Below are 19,546 nucleotides of genomic sequence, written 5' to 3' on the forward strand. Positions count from 1 at the left end.
GTCGTCACGTATCCGGTACTGCTATTTGCATGTTAGCAGGCTGACGATACCATTTGTTGGTCTTGCAGACACACTTAATCATTTTCTGATGGAAATGTCCATAATAAAGAATGTTTTTGCTATATTGGGACAATCTGGTTATTTAAGGGGTCTTTAAAAGTCAATCCTTAAATTTGAATAAAGACGGTATTTGAACATCTTGCAATTTTGGGTTGAAAGTTTTAATTAACATTTCTGTGAATGATGAGACTACTAATATGTTTTTATATTAGCATAATGGAATATGCTAATCTGCCAACATTTTTGTCTCTTGAACTTAGTGTCCTGACTAAAACCGCATAAACTCTGAGTTGACTTTTTTACAATTCAGTCTCAATCGCCACCATTTTTCTCCATCTTAGTTTTTCCATAGCTTATGTGTGTAAAAGTAAGGCCATTGAATTTCCTAATTTTCAAACAGTTTTGTTAATTATTTAATATTTGATTAAAATTTTATCCATCTGGCCCATTTCACACCTGATCTGCCTGGAAAGATTCTAAAGATTTAAAATGGGCCAACTTTAATTGCATTCTCACAACACCAAAATGTGTTGATTTTCTCCTGCATACTCCGGATGTCTTGGCTATTCACAGACTTGTTCACAATTTTCTCAAAGAGTACATCTTACATAACATCATATGTAATTATGATATCCTTATGCTAGCTGAGGAGCTAGCATAGTGGTTAACTTTCTCTTTGGAAAAAGTGTAGAGAATGAATCATGTTTGCATCCACCATCCACTTGGGTTGGTTGATTAAGAAAAAGTCACAAAAATCAACTGAAAAGCCATTAGAATTGGAGTTTAGTTAAGATATTTGAAGGCTTTTCACAAGCCTCAACCTCAAAATTCAACATGGCCGACTTGCTTAAAGTAAACGGTGAGAACAAACTATTAATTAGCACCAAATAAACTTCAGGTCAGGAGAGAAGGTTTCTGAGTGTAGTTACTTGGAGACCTGACAAACCTTCACCCCATGGAGAGATGTAGAAGCAAATTACTTTTGATGACATGTTTGTAATTAAAAAAAGGAGATTCCAGTTGTTTAACAACCCAGGACCAAGAGCATCGCCAAAAAAGAGAGCGGGTTTGTTGTGGGTGAGGAGAAATCCATCCTCCCCAACTGTTTACTTCTACCGAGCAAAAGTGCTCTCTATGTCCTTTTTCTGTGAGGCCAAACATTTGTCATTTTCCTGTTAATAAAGTATTCTTCTCAAGAAAACTATTAAGATTAACTATTGAGAGATTTGTGACGAGGTTCCATATATGGTAGTTCCTTTTTGCTTTAGTGAGCATGGCTTTAATTGGTCTTTTTGTTTTAGTAAAATGCGTTTTAAAATTACTTCTCTGTTTCGAACACAAATAGAAATTCTGATTGTGATTTACTTAATTTAAAAAAAAATATTTTCTAGCTTATAAATATACCACTAGACTCACTGTAAAACTTTGGAGAGAGCAGGTCTTGTATTCTTACGGCCTCTTGGTCTCTGCTCTGATTCTCCATTCGAAGGACAAGAACGTCAGTTCTCTCAACGCCCGCCTCTACAGGTTTAGTTGCACTCCTTATCCGCCCTCCGGTTTTCTGTAAACTTTTTTATTCAACTGCTTTTTAGCAAACTAACATCCATCATTACTTCCTTGACCTTGGCTCACACCCTTTTTCCAATAGAGGCGTTTGAACTGAAGTATCTCCAGAATGACTCCTGCTGTGGCTTATCTGAGTTTAGTAGTTTCCACGAGTCAGTTGGCAGAGTTAGAAAGCAAGGCTTCATTAGTACCTTTAAGCATCTCCATATTGGTTTTCTTTGACTCTCCTCTACTGCTCATTTGTGTCAAGCTTAAATGCTGCAGGAATCGTAAATGCAGATCTCCACTGTTCTTTACTGTTGAATTATTATTTGTGTTGCTAATAAAGAGAAAATCAGTCCTGTTTGCTATTGTCATGTCCTGTAATTCTGTCTGTAAATCTGTGTGCAGTTATTCGACTGTGTGTGTGTTGCTTAACAAGCTGAGCTGTTAACTTTCACACTCCCAGGCTCCTGGAATCAACTCAGATTTCATTGTGTGTGATATGTAATCCCTGGGTGTCCGCTATTTTCCTAAACGTCTGTGCGAAATTCAGAGTTACCGAGCGCTTCATTGTGTTGGCAGCCAGCGAGGTTGATTCAGTGCAGCAAACCAGGTGTTTTGACTGTTTGTGACAGATCTTAGGACTCAGATCCAGCACAGAAATCTGGGGAAAGGTGTGTGTTTGTGCACGGATGTGAGGCCTTGCCTGTGTAGGCACATTCAAATGTGCAATATTCTTGCTCTCCTTCCTTCATTACCTTAGAGAGAAGAAGAAAGTTGTGCAATACATGTACTGGGGCTTTCTCCCCCCCACTTCCACTTTGTCAAACAGTTTATTTTCAAACACACACAAAGCTCCTTTTGGGAATGGATTTAGCCGACTTCCGTCACCGTTTCTGTCTTTTTAAACGTTTCTCTCCCTGTCTTCCCTCCCACCTGTCGTCCTTGCAGATGCCCCGGTGGCAGAGCTACACGACCTGTTCTGTAAGAAGCTGCAGCAGTGCTGCGTGCTGTTTGATTTCCTGGACTGTGTGGCCGACCTGAAAGGGAAGGAGATCAAACGCGCGGCTCTTAACGAGCTGGTGGAGAGCGTGGCCACTAGTAGAGGAGTCCTCATCGAGCCTCTCTACCCAGAGGCCATAAAGATGGTAAGACGGAAGGCCTGCTAAGGTCTGCTGAGGGCTGCACAATGGCACAGTTGGTAATAATGTTCCCTTGCAGCAAGAACGTCCTGGGTTCAAATCCCAGTCCGGAGTTTGAATGTTCATTAGGTACATGCTTGGGTTCTCTTTGGGTATTCCAGCTCCCTCCCACAGTCAGAAAACAGCATAACATGAATTGGCTTCTTGAAATTGCTCTTCAGGATGTTATTTTCCAATTTGGTATAAACAATTGCTGGATTTTGTTTTGTTATTTGAAATTTGTTTTCTTACATGTTAAGGCTTCCTTTACCCTTTTGAGCCTAGATAAAATGATCTAAACCTTATAATTGGGAAAACACATATCTCGGCCACCTCTCACTTTGGAAAATTATATCTCACAACAAGACATTGTTTGATTTAGAGGGTTTACAGTCCATAGTCGCAGAAATAAACCCTAAAACTCAACCAGAAGCGCCAACCATTCCTCCAGTTTCTTTCTAAGCCAAGGGACCCAAAGGGGAAAACTCCTTATAGCCATTTGTATCCAGAAGCTCTTCCCTTTGCCTGTTGTTAATGTCAGCAAACAGGATTAATTAATCAAAAAGGATAAATCAAAAACAACCAGACTTTTGTTCAAGTATCAAAATCATGATTGCTGATGAAGCCCTGATCCATCTACAGTTAAAACCAGATGTTTACATAGATGGTGAGAATTCAATTCAATTCAATTCAATTTTATTTATATAGCGCCAAATCATGAAACATGTCATCTCAAGGCACTTTACAAAGTCAAGTTCAATTACATTATACAGATTGGGTCAGATTATACAGATTGGTCAAAAATTTCCTATATAAGGGAAAAAGAAAAGAAAGATAAAAATGTTTCTCACCATCTGACATTAAATCATACAAAATCTTTGCTATTTTAGGTCAGTTGAGATTAAATAAATCATTTCTACTAGCTTAAGTCCAAAACTGATTATTTATTTATTTTTAGAGAATTTGGTATTAGTTTCTTCAAAGTAAAAAGTTTTTCGTACACCAAGGTTGAAAGGCCTGGCTCATCCTTTGGTATAATTTCCAAGATGTCCCGTTCATCTGTTCAGACTAGTGTAGGAATTGTCCAGCCATTATAGTGTTCAGGAAGGAGATTGGTTCTGTGAGCCAGAGATGAACGTGTTTTGGTGTGAAATAAACCTCAGAAGAAAAGCAAAGGACCTTGGGAAGACGCAGCAGCAGAAGCAGAACGTTATTATCCACAGTAAAACAAGTTCTATGTCAACATGAGCTGAAAGGCCACTCCGTAAGGAAGAAGCCATTACTTCAAAAGTGGCATAAAAAGCCAGCATGCGCCCAGTAATAAAGATGTCAATCTTTGGAGGCATGTCCTGTGGTGGAATGAAGCTAAAATTAAAGGGTAAAGCGAACACTGACAGATTTTTAGGGAGGGCCTAAAACACAGTTTGACAAGCTGTACGCTCAAATATAGGCTGTGATGTAAAAAGAAGAAGCGTCTCGCTGTGAGCGTGCCTGACAAAGCCACAGACAGTCGATCAACAACACACCAGGTATCAGGAGTTTATTTGGGTCAGGGAATTTTATATCGACCATTTATAAAAGTGTGGATCAAAACCCTGATATGCAAACTGGGATCACGTCCCCCCCCCCCTTTTAAACGCTTAATTACACTTATTTCCTTTTATATGAAACCCCCCAATAGTGTGATGTTTACCACTTATGTACCTTAAATGTCTACATGTCAGACTTTAAAGAAGCCCCTTCTACAATGGTTTCTAATATAAAAACAAAAATTACAATGAAGATGATTTTTGGAGTTATTTATTCTTTTGAATTTTGTTCTTTAGTTGCTATAATTTATAAGATTTGTTTTGTAGGCTAAAAAAAAAACATAATTTTTGTTTTGTTTCAGATGTTTGCTTTTGTAAGTCAGTTAGGAAGATCTGTGGGTAAGTAGAGGTACAGGTAGAGGACCAGCATGCACTGGGGTGAGCATATAGTTTTTGTTCATTACCAGAGCAGGAATAGCAGCAGAAGAAAACACACACAAAAAAACAAAAAAACAATAGTAAACTAATCTTTGTCTATTGCCTGCCAGACAGGATCAATAAACCTTAAAACCCAATTTTCAAGCTCTAGGACACCCTAACCTCTCTCACCCGTTTACAAAATACGCCACAGTGCAGCGTTGATCATCAGAAGGACTCGATTCCTTTAATGAATGCCAACAATCCTAAAACTACCATTTTTAGCGGTGCAAGAATACTAAGTGGTCAAGCTGATGTGGAAATAGGTCAAAGCTGGACGGAGAACAAATTTAGAAAGACTCCCACACGCTAATCTAACCTACATGGCAACAAAGGAGCACATGGATGAACTGATAAGGGGGAAGGACGGAGAGTGAGAGCTGAGGGTAACAAAGAGCGAAGCAAAAGTCTGCTCATATAATGACAATGAGAGGGATGGAAAGGAGAGATAAAGTGGAGCGCGGTGCAGAGTGTGGACAGCAGAGATCCCACAGGAGCATGAAAAGCCTGCAGCACGTATATAGCTTATGGCATTAAGCAGCTCTACCTATAGGTGTGAAAATGGGGTAGAAGGAAAGCGGAGAATTAATTTAATGTGCCGCTTTCTGCTTAAGCAAAGTCTCAATAATGGTAATAAAATAAAAAAAATAATAAAAAAATCTCCTCTGCAAAAGTTACAGGGATGGGCAGTACCCCAGAATTTGGTGCAGTGCAACAAAACACGGGCTAACCTATAAAAACACGCGTCAAAGAACCAAAACTTATTATTTAGAAGATATTACGGCAGTGTTCGATTTGTTCTGCATGAACTAACGAAGCCTCAACGATAAAAAATAAATAAAAAACAGATTATTTGATGCTCAGAAAGAAAAACTGCAAACAGATGTAAGATCAGCTCGTTCAATGGTTCAATGGACACGAGGAAACTGACTCCACAGAACCTTATTCAGCCGTTAAACACCCAGAGAACCACTGTTTGAAGGGAAAACAATGCAGCTAAACAGACTTTGTCTCTTTTTTTAAAGCAAATTTGAGATTTTCGCAGTGCCTTAAGATGAGCAGTCAAAGCTGGCTGGTGCAGATGCTTTTGCTGAATAAATGATGACTATGAGAACAGTCGTTGCATGACTTATCAGCTGTTCCTTGAAGGCGGGCCGTTACCACACTGCAAAAAGGGAACTAAAAGTAAGCTAAATTTTCTTAAAATCTTTATATTTTTACTTGATTTGAGCAGCTAAATAAGACTATTTGCCAATGGAATGAGTATTTCTACCCCTAAAATAAGATAATTAGACATCCAGCACTTGAAATAAGATGATGGAGATTAATTGTTCTTATTTTAAGTGCAAAAATCTTATTCCATTGGCAAATAGTCTGATTTACCAGCTCAAAGCAATGGAAAATGCACTAATTTCAAGAGGATTTATCTACTTTTAGTTCCCTTTTTGCAGTGCAGCATTAGAGATGGCCAACAATGCCCAGAGTTACTTAGACGCTGAAAAGACAGAAGACAGATGTTTATTCTTACCTGCAATGCAACAGCTTCTTCCTCTGACAGAGCTCATGGACTGCCGCCTATTCAACCCACCTGTTAAGTCAGCTGTACTGCTTAGAGGTAAAATATGGCTTGCCTTAACATTTTGTTGCAGGAACTGAAAAACAAAAGGCTTCATGCAATTATCCAGGGAATAATTACCCTGGCAAGTCAGTTTTCTCTGTGAAAATCCATCCAAACAAAGATGAATTTCCTCATTTTCTCCACTTTCCCGTTTTTTTTCTCTCCAGATCTCAGTAAACATCTTCCGCACGCTTCCTCCCAGCGAGAATCCAGAGTTCGACCCGGAGGAAGACGAGCCGACCCTGGAAGCTTCGTGGCCACATCTGCAGGTAAACATGGCCACAGCTGGGTCTGCTTTTAAGTTTAAGATCATCCTCTTGCAGCTGAAAGAATTTTGTTTCCCTCAGTGGTGAAAGCAAAGTGCATCTGCGTAATATTTAGATTTTCCCCCCACACAATCTTTCCTGTTTAAAAAGTAACATTTACAGCAGAGCATCAAAAACACCCCCTGGATATTGTTTACCAGCCGTATAATCTACTGTTCCTGACATTAAATGCACTTCATGTCAAAACTGATTGAGAACTGGATCCTCTGGAGATGAAATAAGTTTGAGTTTAATTAGCAATAATTTAAAAATAAGTAGCATGAAATTTCACAGCGTACTCCTCTAGTGAAATTTAGGATGTTCTGGCTATTTTAGTCTTTCATGATCCGTTAGCTTCCTGTGAGGCACGTCTTCACTGCAAAAAGGGAACTAAAAGTAAGTCAAATTTTCTTGAAATTAATGTATTTTTCCTTGGTTTAAGCAGGTAAATAGGATTATTTGCCAATGGAATGAGTATTTGTATCCCTAAAATAAGATAATTAGATATCCTGCACTTGAAATAAGATAATAGAGATGACATGTTCCTATTTTAAGTGCAAAAATCTTATTCCATTGGCAAATAGTCTTATTTACCTGCTTAAATCATGGAAAAATACATTCATTTCAAGAAAATTTGACTTACTTTTAGTTCCCTTTTTGCAGTCTTGAACTTCTTAAGTCCTGAGGATTTTAGTCTAAACAGGCTTATTGATGCCTAAAAATGATCGGTTTCTCTTCAAACATATTTTTCTTTCTCCTGGCAGATCTGTAAATGGTTTTTACCGCTGATCAAACATTTATGTTTGAAGAGAAACTATTTTTTGAGCCCTTATTTAGGTGTCTAAATAACCAAAAGGTTACAGTGATTCTAAAGTCTCTCTGTCATGTAACTCTTAAGATGTTGAGGTATTTCTAGATTACGAAAAGCAGAGTCATAATTGTTTGCCTGGGTCTTCCTCAGCTGGTGTACGAGTTCTTTCTGAGATTCCTGGAGAGTCCAGACTTCCAGCCGTCCATGGCCAAACGCTACATCGACCAGAAGTTTGTCCTGCAGGTAATCCCCTCCTGACCTCGCCTCATCCAGATTCACAGGATCCCTTTTCAGTGCCTTGCAAAAAGCATGCTTAGTGCTTCGCTGGGATTTTGGTTCATCACATAAAATCCAGACTTTTGTCACATGAACCCAGATCAGTTGATCCCAGCTTTTCACGACTAGGAAGCTGGTCTGGGTTGATGGAGAAGAAACCCTGTTATAGGCAGTTAAAGGTCTCAAAACGGGGGTAAAGGTTCAACTCCCAGCAGCACAATAAGCCAAATCCAGCCGAGAATATGTGTCAAAACCAGAAAACTCAAGTACACAGCAATATGATGGAGTTTGAGCTGTTTGGCAAAGAAGAATAGGTAGAAATGTCAGTCTCTACGTGTGAAAAGCTGGAGACTTGCTGCAATAATTGTAGTGAAAGGACTGAATCCGCTTCACAACTTTTCACTACTTTGCTTTGGTTTTTCACCTGTAATCTAAAAAAAATAATAAAAAATACATAGAAGTTTGATGTTTGTAATGTAAAAACAAAAAAAAAAAGGTTTGAAGAAGTTCACTGAGTGTAAATACTTTTCAAGGCCCTGTAATTCCTGGATAAATAAACACTTAGAAAGTAACCCTTAAAAATGTCCCAAAGACTACAGTCTATTTTAGCTCTTTGAGCCGTTTAGTGCAATCACAGCTTCGCTGTTTGTGGCTGAAATCTCACAGCGTCATGAAAAAACAAGAACACTTGGCCCCGCTGAAACGCTGGAAATAAGCGGCGGGGAGTTTGGTAGAATTATTGCAGGTCCTTGAAGTCGCAGCGCTGCATATTCTGGGGCTGTAATTACATTGAGTTTGTTTGCAGCTCCTGGAGCTGTTCGACAGCGAGGACCCCAGGGAGAGGGAGTACCTGAAGACCATCCTGCACCGTGTCTATGGAAAATTACTGGGCCTCCGAGCGTACATCCGCAAACAGATCAACAACATCTTCCTCAGGTACGGCCTGCAGTCAGCCGAGAAAAGCACAGGATAAAAAAAACGTGTAAAAAAATAAATGCCAACTAACCTCTGGATTCCAGTTTCTAGATAACAATATGACTTAAAAAGCACAGCAGTTCCCTTATTATGACTCTTGTTTGTTATTAATCTCTGTCTGATCTATAACCAGGACTAATGTTCTTAAACACATTCAAGAAAAGCTGCTCTTCTTTAGCTTAATGGATCAACCCCAAACAAAATAAACTTCATACCGTAGACTCGCTCCGCAAAGGAAAAAGCTGAGCGCTACCTTTAGTTTTCCTGCCTTCTTCCACCTGAACCTGACGGGTCTAAGAATAGAGAAAAGGCTGTGATTGGCCCAGCGTCCAATTCAAAGAAAACCGTTGAAACTGCTGACTCATCAAGCGTGAGTGGGACAAAAGCTGATGTATGAAACCTACGTCTTCTATCCTGAGAGTTAAATCTCTGTGCACAGACCCAAATCTACCCAAAATTGTAACTAATGTGTACTAATACACCTCTGACTGACTCTGTGATGTTTTAACGACATTCAGTTTTTCAATTCAATTCAATTTTATTTATATAGCACCAATTCATGAAACATGTCAAGGGACTTTCCAAAGTCAAATTCACTCAGATTATACAGATTGGTCAGAAATGTTTCCTCTCTAAGGAAACTCAGTTGATTGCTTCAAAGTCCCGACAAGCAGCATTCACTCCTGAAAGAGTGTAGAGCCACCGGGAGAGTCGTCTGCATTGTACGTGGTTTTGCAGCAATCCCTCATACTGAGCATGCATGAAGCAACAGTGGAGAGGAAAACTCCCCATTAACGGGAAGGAAAAACCTCCAGCAGAACCAGAACCAGGCTCAGTGTGAACGGTCATCTGCCTCGACCGACTGGGGGTTACAGAAGACAGAGCAGAGACACAACAAGAGAAACAAAAAAGCACAGAAGCACACATTGATCCAGTAATCTGTTCTACATTAGATGGTAATAGCGGGTGATCTGTCTTCTCTGAATGATGCCACAGTTAACAGAACCTCAGACCAGGTGTACCTACTATGAAGAAAAAAGAGAGAACAAAAAGTTAAAAGCTGAAATGATGACAAGCAATGCAAAACTGGAGAACAGTAGGAGAACTCAGCAGAGTGAGAAAAATAGACCCTGATGTCCTCCATTACATTAAATTAGTCAGTAAAAGTCATCTACTGTTGTGACCGTCTCCCTCTTGTCTTTTTTTACATATTTAGGTTCATTTATGAAACTGAGCACTTCAACGGAGTGGCCGAGCTGCTGGAAATCCTCGGCAGGTGGGTATGAGCAGCAACACGTGCTACACCCCGCCAGGTAGAGGGAATTAGGAGAAGTTGATACGCTGGAACAGGAAGACCTCATCAATGCATGACCAGATGTTTGTGTTCATCAGAGAGCTGGGGACGTTTTTAGTAAAGAGGCTGTGCTTTGCTCGCTGCAAAGCGTAACCACGGGGGCAGTGGTTCTTTAAAGGCACTAATTCATGCTATTTTACCGACTGGGAAACGAGTTCGAAGAGGGCAGGAAGGACAGACATCCACAACAAAACGTGAATCATTTTGGTTGTGTAATATCTTAAATTCGTCTCTAAGGAAACAATATGAGCAAGACAGGGATGGAGCCAAGCTGATAAACAAGACGGCTTTCCTTACACACAAATCAATTAGATGAAGATGCATAAAGAGAGGGAGGAAGCGGAGGAAGTAATGGCATCAAGGCGTTGCTATCTAGTTTGTTTTCTGCCTTCGATCTGTCAGCAAAAACAAGAACGGCAAATTAGAGATTTGTACCATTTCAGAAAAGAAGAACCAACGCTGACTCTGATCAAAAGGCAGAAAATAAGCAAACCCTCTGCAATCTGTGATTTGAGCTATCTGTATAAACATGGTAATAAGATAAAGGGGTAGTTCTGGATTTCTGAAGTGAACTTCTGCAGTATATAACTCCCATTTCAGATAAATCTAGATCAGATGATCCCCGAGGTCGTTAGTCCAAGCCTGTTCCCAATCATCCGTCTACCGTCCCAAAAACACTCTAAAACCTCACTGTAGATTATGCAAAGGCTATTTTATGAACCTAAAAACCATCGTAATGTTTGAATACGATGGGTATTTACATGAAAATATATGACGTGAAAGCATTTCCAGTCAAAGTGTCTAATATAAAAATAAAGCGGTGCAAAGGGATGTCTCAGTGTGACTTTGGGATCAGATTGCGGTCCTGATTAAGGCGTTCTCTAAAGATCTCAGTGTTTCTTATCCTTCATAAAGATGTCCGCTGTGGAAGAGACACAGATTTTTCGGTTTCGGTCATGTGACTTGCTCTTCAGGGCTGTTCTCAGGGAGCTATTGCTGTGAGCAGAACTGCACAGAGAGCAGCTGAAACACCGCTCATTAAATTGTATGACGTTAAAGAGAAGCACTAATTTCTGAAGCTGGGGAATGACTTTTTCTGTAAGTTTTAGTTTGGTCTCTCACAGGTAACCAGAACTGCACTAGAATAGTTTAGGAGCTACATTATTAACAAGTCATATCAAAATGGAGGACAAGCAAGCTAATGTTAGCATAGTACATCAGCAAGCTGCTTTGGATAAAAAAAAATAAAAATCATCAGCAGGAAAAAAGAAAACTTGAATTATTGGATTAGGACTTTGCATCTACAAATATCTAATCTTATAAATTACTTGTATTTGTACCGAATACTAATAATATGTGTTGCAACGTTCTTGTTCAAAGTCAGTTAAGTGGGCCACCAGGCTTTACTCACACCTCCTACCAGGTTAGGCTTTGTTTGTTTATTTTAAATGCTTCTATATTTGACATCAACATAAAACAGTTAGTAAAGTTTCTGTTTGGGAGAAAACTTTCCGGTCAATGTAAGCTAACGCTAGCAGTTGTACGGTTGACGCACACTATGGTACCTGGTAATTGGGCAGAGCTCCTCCCTTGATCTGCGCCACCTAACGCTCTGCCCAACCTCAGCGTTTCCCCCAAGACAACCGTCGCCAGGATTATTCCTCTCTCAGGGGGAAACCCTGCTGCAAAACATCCCAGTATGTTAGCGCTTTACATGGCATGCTCCATTTTCAGTCAGCTTCACTCAGCAACATCACTGGTGGCCCACCTCCAACTCCCTCCATCTCACAGGAAAGTGATCATTGCCTTCTCTGCAGTCAGCTGCTGTATGCAAACATGATGGGAGTTAAAACGGTCTAAGACACTCTTTGCATATTTTAAAATGACGTTTTTTTTTTTAATTTCCTGTTATTTAAGACGGTAGACCTCCACTTTGGAATGAGTCCTGCTCAGAATAGCCGTTAGTTTCATCCTCTGGGACAAACTAATCTTTGTTTTTGCTAAATAGAGCAACTAAGAGTTATTTACTTACCAGTTAGTATAGGTTATATAACTATTAACTGCTTTTAACCTTTCAACAGGACCTGACTGGAGGAATCCTGAATCATCCCTATTAGGAAAAACTTGAAACTTGACTCTTCCATTAAAATGCCTCCCTGATTATCTAGCCTGCTCTGATTACTGTCTACTCACTACTGATAACTACCTGACAAGACCCTGAAAGAAAAATGTAGCTCTGACAATGTTTTTTGTTAGTGTTGTATGATTCTGGGTAGTAACCTTAACCTGCATGTGAGCAGAAATCCTGCCTTTAGACGCGTATTGATGCTAACTCCATAAAACCAAGAGGAAATCCAGCAGAAAGAAGGTCCTCGTTTCCACATTATGTAAATAGATTTGTTTGTTGCGCAAAAACAAGCAAAAAGATACGACATCAGACTTAGGTAACTAGATCTGTTTAAGTGACCGTAACTATCATTATTTTTTAATTATGGTCATTATTTCAGAGGTGCAAAGCTTTTACGTTCAAGTGCCTGTTTTTGTTTAACATAAACGATGACCACCCTTTCAGCCGATGAGCCGATGATCAAAAAGTGACCTTTAAATTGTATAGTGACTTCTGAGGATTGAGAAGGCGTCTATGAAGTGAAGGGGAGGAGGAAGATGAGGATGAGTCCAAGGTGAGAGAATGGATGTTTGGAGAGGAGGATGAGTGAGCGAGGAGTGAGTCAGAGGTGGGAGAAGAAGAGCAGGGACAGGAGAGAGAGAGGCTTGTATTCATGTTGTTGGTAACGGAGGTATTTATAGCTCCTCCCACACACACACAGAAAGGAGTAGTCGACGGGCGAGAGAGGATGCAAAATAAAAGAGAGAGAGAGAGAGAGAGGAAGAAGACGGATAGGCATTCGGAAAAGTGACGAGAGAGAGGCAGCGTTCACATCAGAGGGGCAGCAGGATGCTCTATGCCCTATCGAACAGACAAAGATGCTGTTAGAGATGAAGTCCCAACAGGAAGGTAGACAAACACGTCTTTACAAACAGACACAAACGGCCCAGAGGCTGTCACATTTCCAAGTTTGGTTCCCACTCTCCTGCTGCTCAGACTTTCATTTCAGTCAGAAACTATTACGCATTATTCCGCTCACTGGGAAACACACATGTATAAATACATAGTGGCTCTACGGTCTGGATAAGGGGATGTTAGTGGAGAATTAGGCGATGTTTTAGCTGTTTTTACACGGGTTAAACCACCATTGTCATTGCTGAGCATTACGCTGTTAATCCATTAATGAGGCTGCGGCCTTTCAGAGCTAATGGATGTGAGACTGAATGCTGCATCCGGGGACCATGGTTCAGCCTCATAATTGGGGATTCGTCCATTTTCAGTTGATTTACTAGGTCATCGGCTGAACAAAACTGTATAAAAGTCTGATGTATTGACAGATTTAAAATGTTAAACGGATAACTTAAAAGAAAAGAACCAGGTTTATCCCACTCTGGGAGGAAGTGCTGACCAATATGGCAGCAACAGGCTTCGACTACGATCTTTATTTATTCATTTTATAGTAATAGCTACCTGTATATCATGCTTACAATTCTGCCTATAGTAATAGCCACCTGTACATATATTCATAGTACATGTAAACTCTGTTATAATAATCATCTGTATATTACGCTATTGCACATATCTGTAAAAACTCTATTTATAGTAATATCCACCTGTATATTATATTCGGTACATATCCAGCTGTAAATTTAGTTCACAATACTAGTTATCTATGTGTTATATTCATATGACAAATCTATCAGTAAAATTCTGTCTATAATAGTATCCATCTCTAAATTTATTCAGTAAAAACCCATGTCCTGTACATAGGGAACCATTGTTTATCCTGCACCTGCTGCTATTGCACTTCTGGTTAGACCTAAACTGCATTTCGTTGCCTTGTACCTGTACCTGTTTAATGACAATAAAGTTGAATCTAATCTAATCTAATCTAATCTAATCTAAATATCACATAACATAGGAAAAGATTACATTAAAATACCTCGATACAGTTGCATATTTTTGCAAACAGATAGCCCAGACTCTAGAGTTTTCACCAGGGCTATAAATCTATTCAAACATACAAATTTATGTGGATCAAGGTCAGATTAATTAATCCTGGCTCCAGGTGCAGAAAACCCAAACGCTTTGTTTCCCAGTTCAGGTCTAAATCTCAGAACCGCTGTTTTCAGAACATCCAAAGGAACAAAGGTTGTGATTTCTTTGTTTTCATGTCAAATGAGATTTGAAGAATGGCTTTGTAAAAGAAGACACACCAGTGACTAAGGCGACAAGCTGATTTGCATTAATATACAGCATAAAAGGAGTAAAAAAAACAAAAAAAACAGCTAAATCAAGTAGTATTCATACTCCTGGCAGATTCACCCCTAAAGTCATCTTTATTGTCACCAACATGTTTCCACTGATTAAAGCATCATTAACTATTTTAATGGCCAAGGCAGATTCTGGTTGATAATATGTGGAGGAAGCTTCATCTTAGGATGATGGTAGAGATACATAATCAAAATACCAGCGAAAACATGCAAAAAGCTGTTCAGCAGCTACAAGAGAGATTTGATTGCTTCGGTGCCATAGGAAGGGTATAAATCATTTTAGACATGGAATGGCAGGAGTTATTCTCATGTTAAAATCCTGAAAAGAGCTTCAACTTCTTAATAACATGCTGGTGAAGATTCTCAGTCATCCAGGTCATGGTCATTCCAAAAAAAGGTAAAAAAACAAAGCAACTGGACTTTTTTTCCGTAGTTGAAGACGTTTTGCTTCCTCTCCAGGAAGCTTTCTCAATTCAAAAAGTCTGGAGTAATGTGGAGTACCAAGCTTTATACTACTGCCCTAACAAAGGCCTTGTAATGGCTTAGATAATAACATTATAAACATGCTCATCAATAGCCAGTTATCAAAAATTCTTAATATATATTAAAGTAGGCACCAACTCTATCTTGACCATTTCTTGAATTATTCTCGATCTCTCTGCATTTTAAAAGGAAGTAGAGCTGTTATTGTAACTCCATCAAAGGCCTTTTGGAGATGCTAAAAAAGCCTTTGCTGGAGTGGGAGTGCAGCAGTAAATTACAGTGTCATCAGCAAAGAAGTGAAAATGTAAGTGCTGAATCTTCTGTCCTAGGTTATTTACATATAAAGACAATAACAGGGGTTCAAGTACTCAACCTTGTGGAACTCCGTTATACACTCGCAATCCTATAAAACAAATCACCTGGGCTCTAATTAAGGTTAGGTGTATAATTAAAGGGATAAATAAAACAGAACCTGGTGCTAATATGATGTTCTAATTGAGCTAAAAGGTTAGGAAACAGGATTGGTCTTGATGCAAAGATTTAATTGATTTTAGTTTCTCATCTGTGAGAGGCTTCCAGTTCTCTCTTCAGGTTGTTTATACATTTTGTTTCATGCTCCCATGAGAGCAGCAAATACGTTGGACAAATGGAACACGGCGATGAAGAATAACGATTCTCCTTTTCTGTGTTTTAGCATCATAAACGGCTTCGCGCTGCCACTGAAAGCCGAACACAAGCAGTTCCTGGTGCGGGTCCTCATCCCGCTACACACAGCAAAGTCCCTCTCCATCTTCCATGCACAGGTCAGTGATGCAGTCAACACGGCGTCCATCGTCTATACCAGCGTGTCTGTGCAGGGGCCTGGCGCATCCCTCCAGGGGTCACTGGGCAAGAGGCGGGGGCCACCCTGGACAGGTTGCTAGTCCATCGCAGGGCAACACAGAGACAATCACACACTTACACCTAAATGCAACATGGAGGGACCAATTAACCTAATAGTCACCTGGAGAAAATCCACACAGAAGGACTCCAGGTTGAGACTCTATTGGAATCCAAGACTCATTGCCTCAAGGCAGCAGTGCTACCGGCTGCCCCAGTAGTATATGTATATATTATTAGTTTTAATAGGCCAGTGCTTGTTTCCTTCCTTCATGTTGAGTTTCCAATAATTTCTTTGGAAAAGCCACTGAACCTGTAGTATGAGTGCATCTCATTACACAGAGAAAAAAATCATACCTGAAGATTAAAGCTCAACCACTATTTGCTTTACTGTCATTTTCTCATTTAAATTCCACCTCTTAGACTGTGTAACATTTTACCAAGATAAAAAACAAACAATTTAAAGGATTTTAGTCGGGATTTCATGTGACAGGACAACCAGTGCTGAATTGTGTTGTGGAACAAAAAATTATATATATTAAAGGTATACTATGCAACCGGGGTTGATTTTCCAGCGAGGCTCCCCCCAGAGGGTGAAAGTAAAAGTGCACTGTCATAAAGATGCTCAGCTGTTCTGGTTTCTCCATCAAGCCAGGCACGGTTGTTTTGAGCTTAGCAGACAGGTGAACGCAACGAAAAGTCTAAAAAGACGGCAGTACAAACAATGACTAACACAGTGAAGGTATGAACATGCACACAGAGAGAGAGAAACCATTCCAATGTTACTTACAATCGCATCAGCAGAAACGCGAGGTCCGCGTCAGCCTTGCAGCCTTCTTTTTCTTTTAGTTCTGGCCATTCTGAAAAAGCTTGCCCGATGTTCACCTGTGTACGACTCCTCTCTCTGTCCAGAGCCCTTTTCCTCTTTCTTGCCTGCTCCAACATGGGCTTTCGCTGTTTTCTCGCTGGTTCCGCCATGATAACTGCACAAATATCGCCACTGCGCTAGCAACGAGCATGCCTTTTACTGGGGGCGTGTAGCAGTTCTCGCCGTAAAGCAAGACCGACTCTCGCGATGCACGAGACTACTGAGTCTGTGGGTGCGGGCCGAGGGCTCCTGCAATAGCAAGTACGGTATTTCCCCCACAGACCACAAGGGCGGCCGAGAAAACCTTTGTTCGACCTGAAATGACTCATTTAATCATCCAAAACGGTATGGAACATATTAATTAACTGAAAAATGTTGCATAGTATGCCTTTAAAAAAAAAAATCAGAAAAACGTGGCAAATGTTTGTTTTACTCAGATATGTTTAATAAAATCCAGCCCAATCAAATGCGTTTATTACCCGAGCAATTAATAAAGTTAACCTATTTTACATTTGAGTATACATTTAGGTGACCAGTTAATGCTTCAGTTTGTAGAGGACACGATTTTAGTGAACCAACGGCATCATGGAGACCAAGGAGCAGATCTGGGAGAAAGTGGCATGAAATGTTTAAAACAGAGTTAGTTTATAAAGCAATATCCAAAGCTTTGAATAAGTTGCAGAGCTCTGCTCAATCCGTCATCAGAATGTGGAAAGAGCATAGACCAGGTGCCTCAAACTCCAATTATTGAGCATTCTGCAACTTTTCATTGTGTTTCTGGTCCAACACACCCAAATTAACGTGAGAATGGCTGAATTACCTCCTCCGCATGCAGTCAGGTTCCACAGAGCCGTGCTAATAACCTGAATATGTAATTCAGGTGGATGAAAGTCTAAACTGTTGTGGGACTCTGGCCCTCAAGAGCCCGAGTTTGACATCTTTGATCTTGAGCAAACAGGTCGGGAGAGGAGAGAATTAATTAGAGAAGCAGCCCAGAGCCTCGTGGTAACTCTGGAGGAGCTGCAATGATCCACAGCACAGGTTTCCTGTTTATGTTTTTCTAGTAGCTAAAACTTTGATTCATACTTTTGTGGACTGTTTTTCCCTTCAGCTCCTGGTCATGTAGCTCCTCCCCTCAGCTAATCTGTTCTCACTGGTCTGTCAGCTGTTCCTCATCTCCTCCTGATTACCTTCACCTGTTTCTGCCTCGCCTTTCTCCCGTTTGATCACATGCTCTCTGTTACTGTGTTGTTTTCCTTCTCTCCTACTTTGTATTTTCTGTTTAAATCGTCGTTTTCATAACAAAAAACATGACACGGGGAAGGTGATCAGAGCTAACAGGAAGCTAGGCAGCAAAAACATTGGAAAGCACTGATTTGTGGTTGTAATTTTACAAAATGGGAATAGTTTTGCATCGCAATGTATTCTTGTAGTAATCTAAATACTGCCTTTAGAAAACTTCCATGACTTCTAAAAATAGTGCAATCACACACAGCGATGTTTAACATTCATCAACATCCGATTATCAGTCGCTTTTATTTTGACGGTCTGGAAGTCTTCTGACTAGAGTCATGCAATGTGCCAGGTTGTCCACTAGAAGGCAGGGCTGCACCACAGATCGTGCTGCAGCGAGGCGCTCTCACCTCTTTAGCCTTTTGGTGTGTGTGTGTGTGTGTGTGTGTTCGTGTTTAGGCAGTCATAATATTTGATGACACAGATGGCAGGCTGTCTGTTCGTGCATTTTATTTGTGTCACACATTATTTGCTTGTGCAGAGGGTACAGTTTGTTCTTCACCGACACGTCTTGCGTTTGTGTACTCTGAGTCTCAGCATCCCTGTGCCCTACATTTCTCCCCTCTGCTCTCCCCGTGGCACACACACACACACACACACACACACACACACACACACACACACACACACACACACACACACACACACACACACACACACACACACATGCATTATTAACACACTCACTCAGAAAAAAACACTCACTTTGATGGGGTCAGGGTGGAGACAGGAGCAGGGCTGACCCACTTCTGGGTGCAAATGTCAAACTACACTGCAAAAAGGGAACTCAAAGTAAGAAACTTTTTCTTGAAATTTGTCTATTTTTCCTTGATTTGAGTAGCTAAATGAGACTATTTGCCAATGGAATAAGATTTTTGAACTTAAAATAAGAACAATTCATCTCCATCATCCTTTTTTCAAGTGCAGGATGTCTAATTATCTTATTTTACAGGTAAAAAATACTCATTCCATTGACAAATAGTCTTATTTCGCTGCTCAAATTAAGTAAAAATATACTCATTTCAAGAAAATTTACTTGCTTTGAGTTCCCTTTTTGCGGTGTACGACATTGCCGCAGAAAATTTGAATAAGTTCACTGTTTTTGTTTTTTAAACGGTGTAAAATATATAATCATCACCTTCCAAAAATAATGATATAAGTATTTTTTTTCCCTAAATCAACACAATAACTTGTTTGTGTGTTTTACTGAAAAACCTGGAAAAAAAGACTATTATTATAGGAAAGTGATGATATTCTTCTCTCGTGTGTCAGACTTCAGAACAACAGTAGCAACCAAACAACCAAATCTCAAAGAAATCAGTGAAAAACTCTGCATTGAGGAGCTTTACATGTTTTCCCCTTTGCAACATCTACTCAGCTCAAGTTGCAATGTTGTTGTTTTTTTGCAGAGACAAAAAAACAACTAATAACCATCTAATGCAAAGGAGACACACTGTTGCAGTCCACACAATAACATTTGCAAGAACTTGAGTGAGATTCATAGTGCAG

At 40.0% G+C, this 19,546-nt stretch overlaps 1 protein-coding gene across 1 annotated transcript in view; it reads left to right on the forward strand.

The window, feature by feature from the left end:
* The window catches only part of ppp2r5b (protein phosphatase 2, regulatory subunit B', beta), a 64,647-nt gene that overhangs the window by 34,827 nt on the left and 10,274 nt on the right, over positions 1-19,546 (forward strand). Inside the window, exons 2-7 of the mRNA XM_021316630.2 lie at positions 2,560-2,756; positions 6,581-6,682; positions 7,680-7,772; positions 8,611-8,741; positions 9,997-10,056; positions 15,692-15,800. Of these exons, the coding sequence (XP_021172305.2) occupies positions 2,560-2,756; positions 6,581-6,682; positions 7,680-7,772; positions 8,611-8,741; positions 9,997-10,056; positions 15,692-15,800 (692 nt within the window). The remainder of the gene's footprint in view (positions 1-2,559; positions 2,757-6,580; positions 6,683-7,679; positions 7,773-8,610; positions 8,742-9,996; positions 10,057-15,691; positions 15,801-19,546) is intronic.

This window comes from Fundulus heteroclitus, chromosome 14, assembly GCF_011125445.2.
Source record: "Fundulus heteroclitus isolate FHET01 chromosome 14, MU-UCD_Fhet_4.1, whole genome shotgun sequence".
In the NCBI taxonomy this organism is placed as follows: Eukaryota; Metazoa; Chordata; class Actinopteri; order Cyprinodontiformes; family Fundulidae; genus Fundulus; species Fundulus heteroclitus.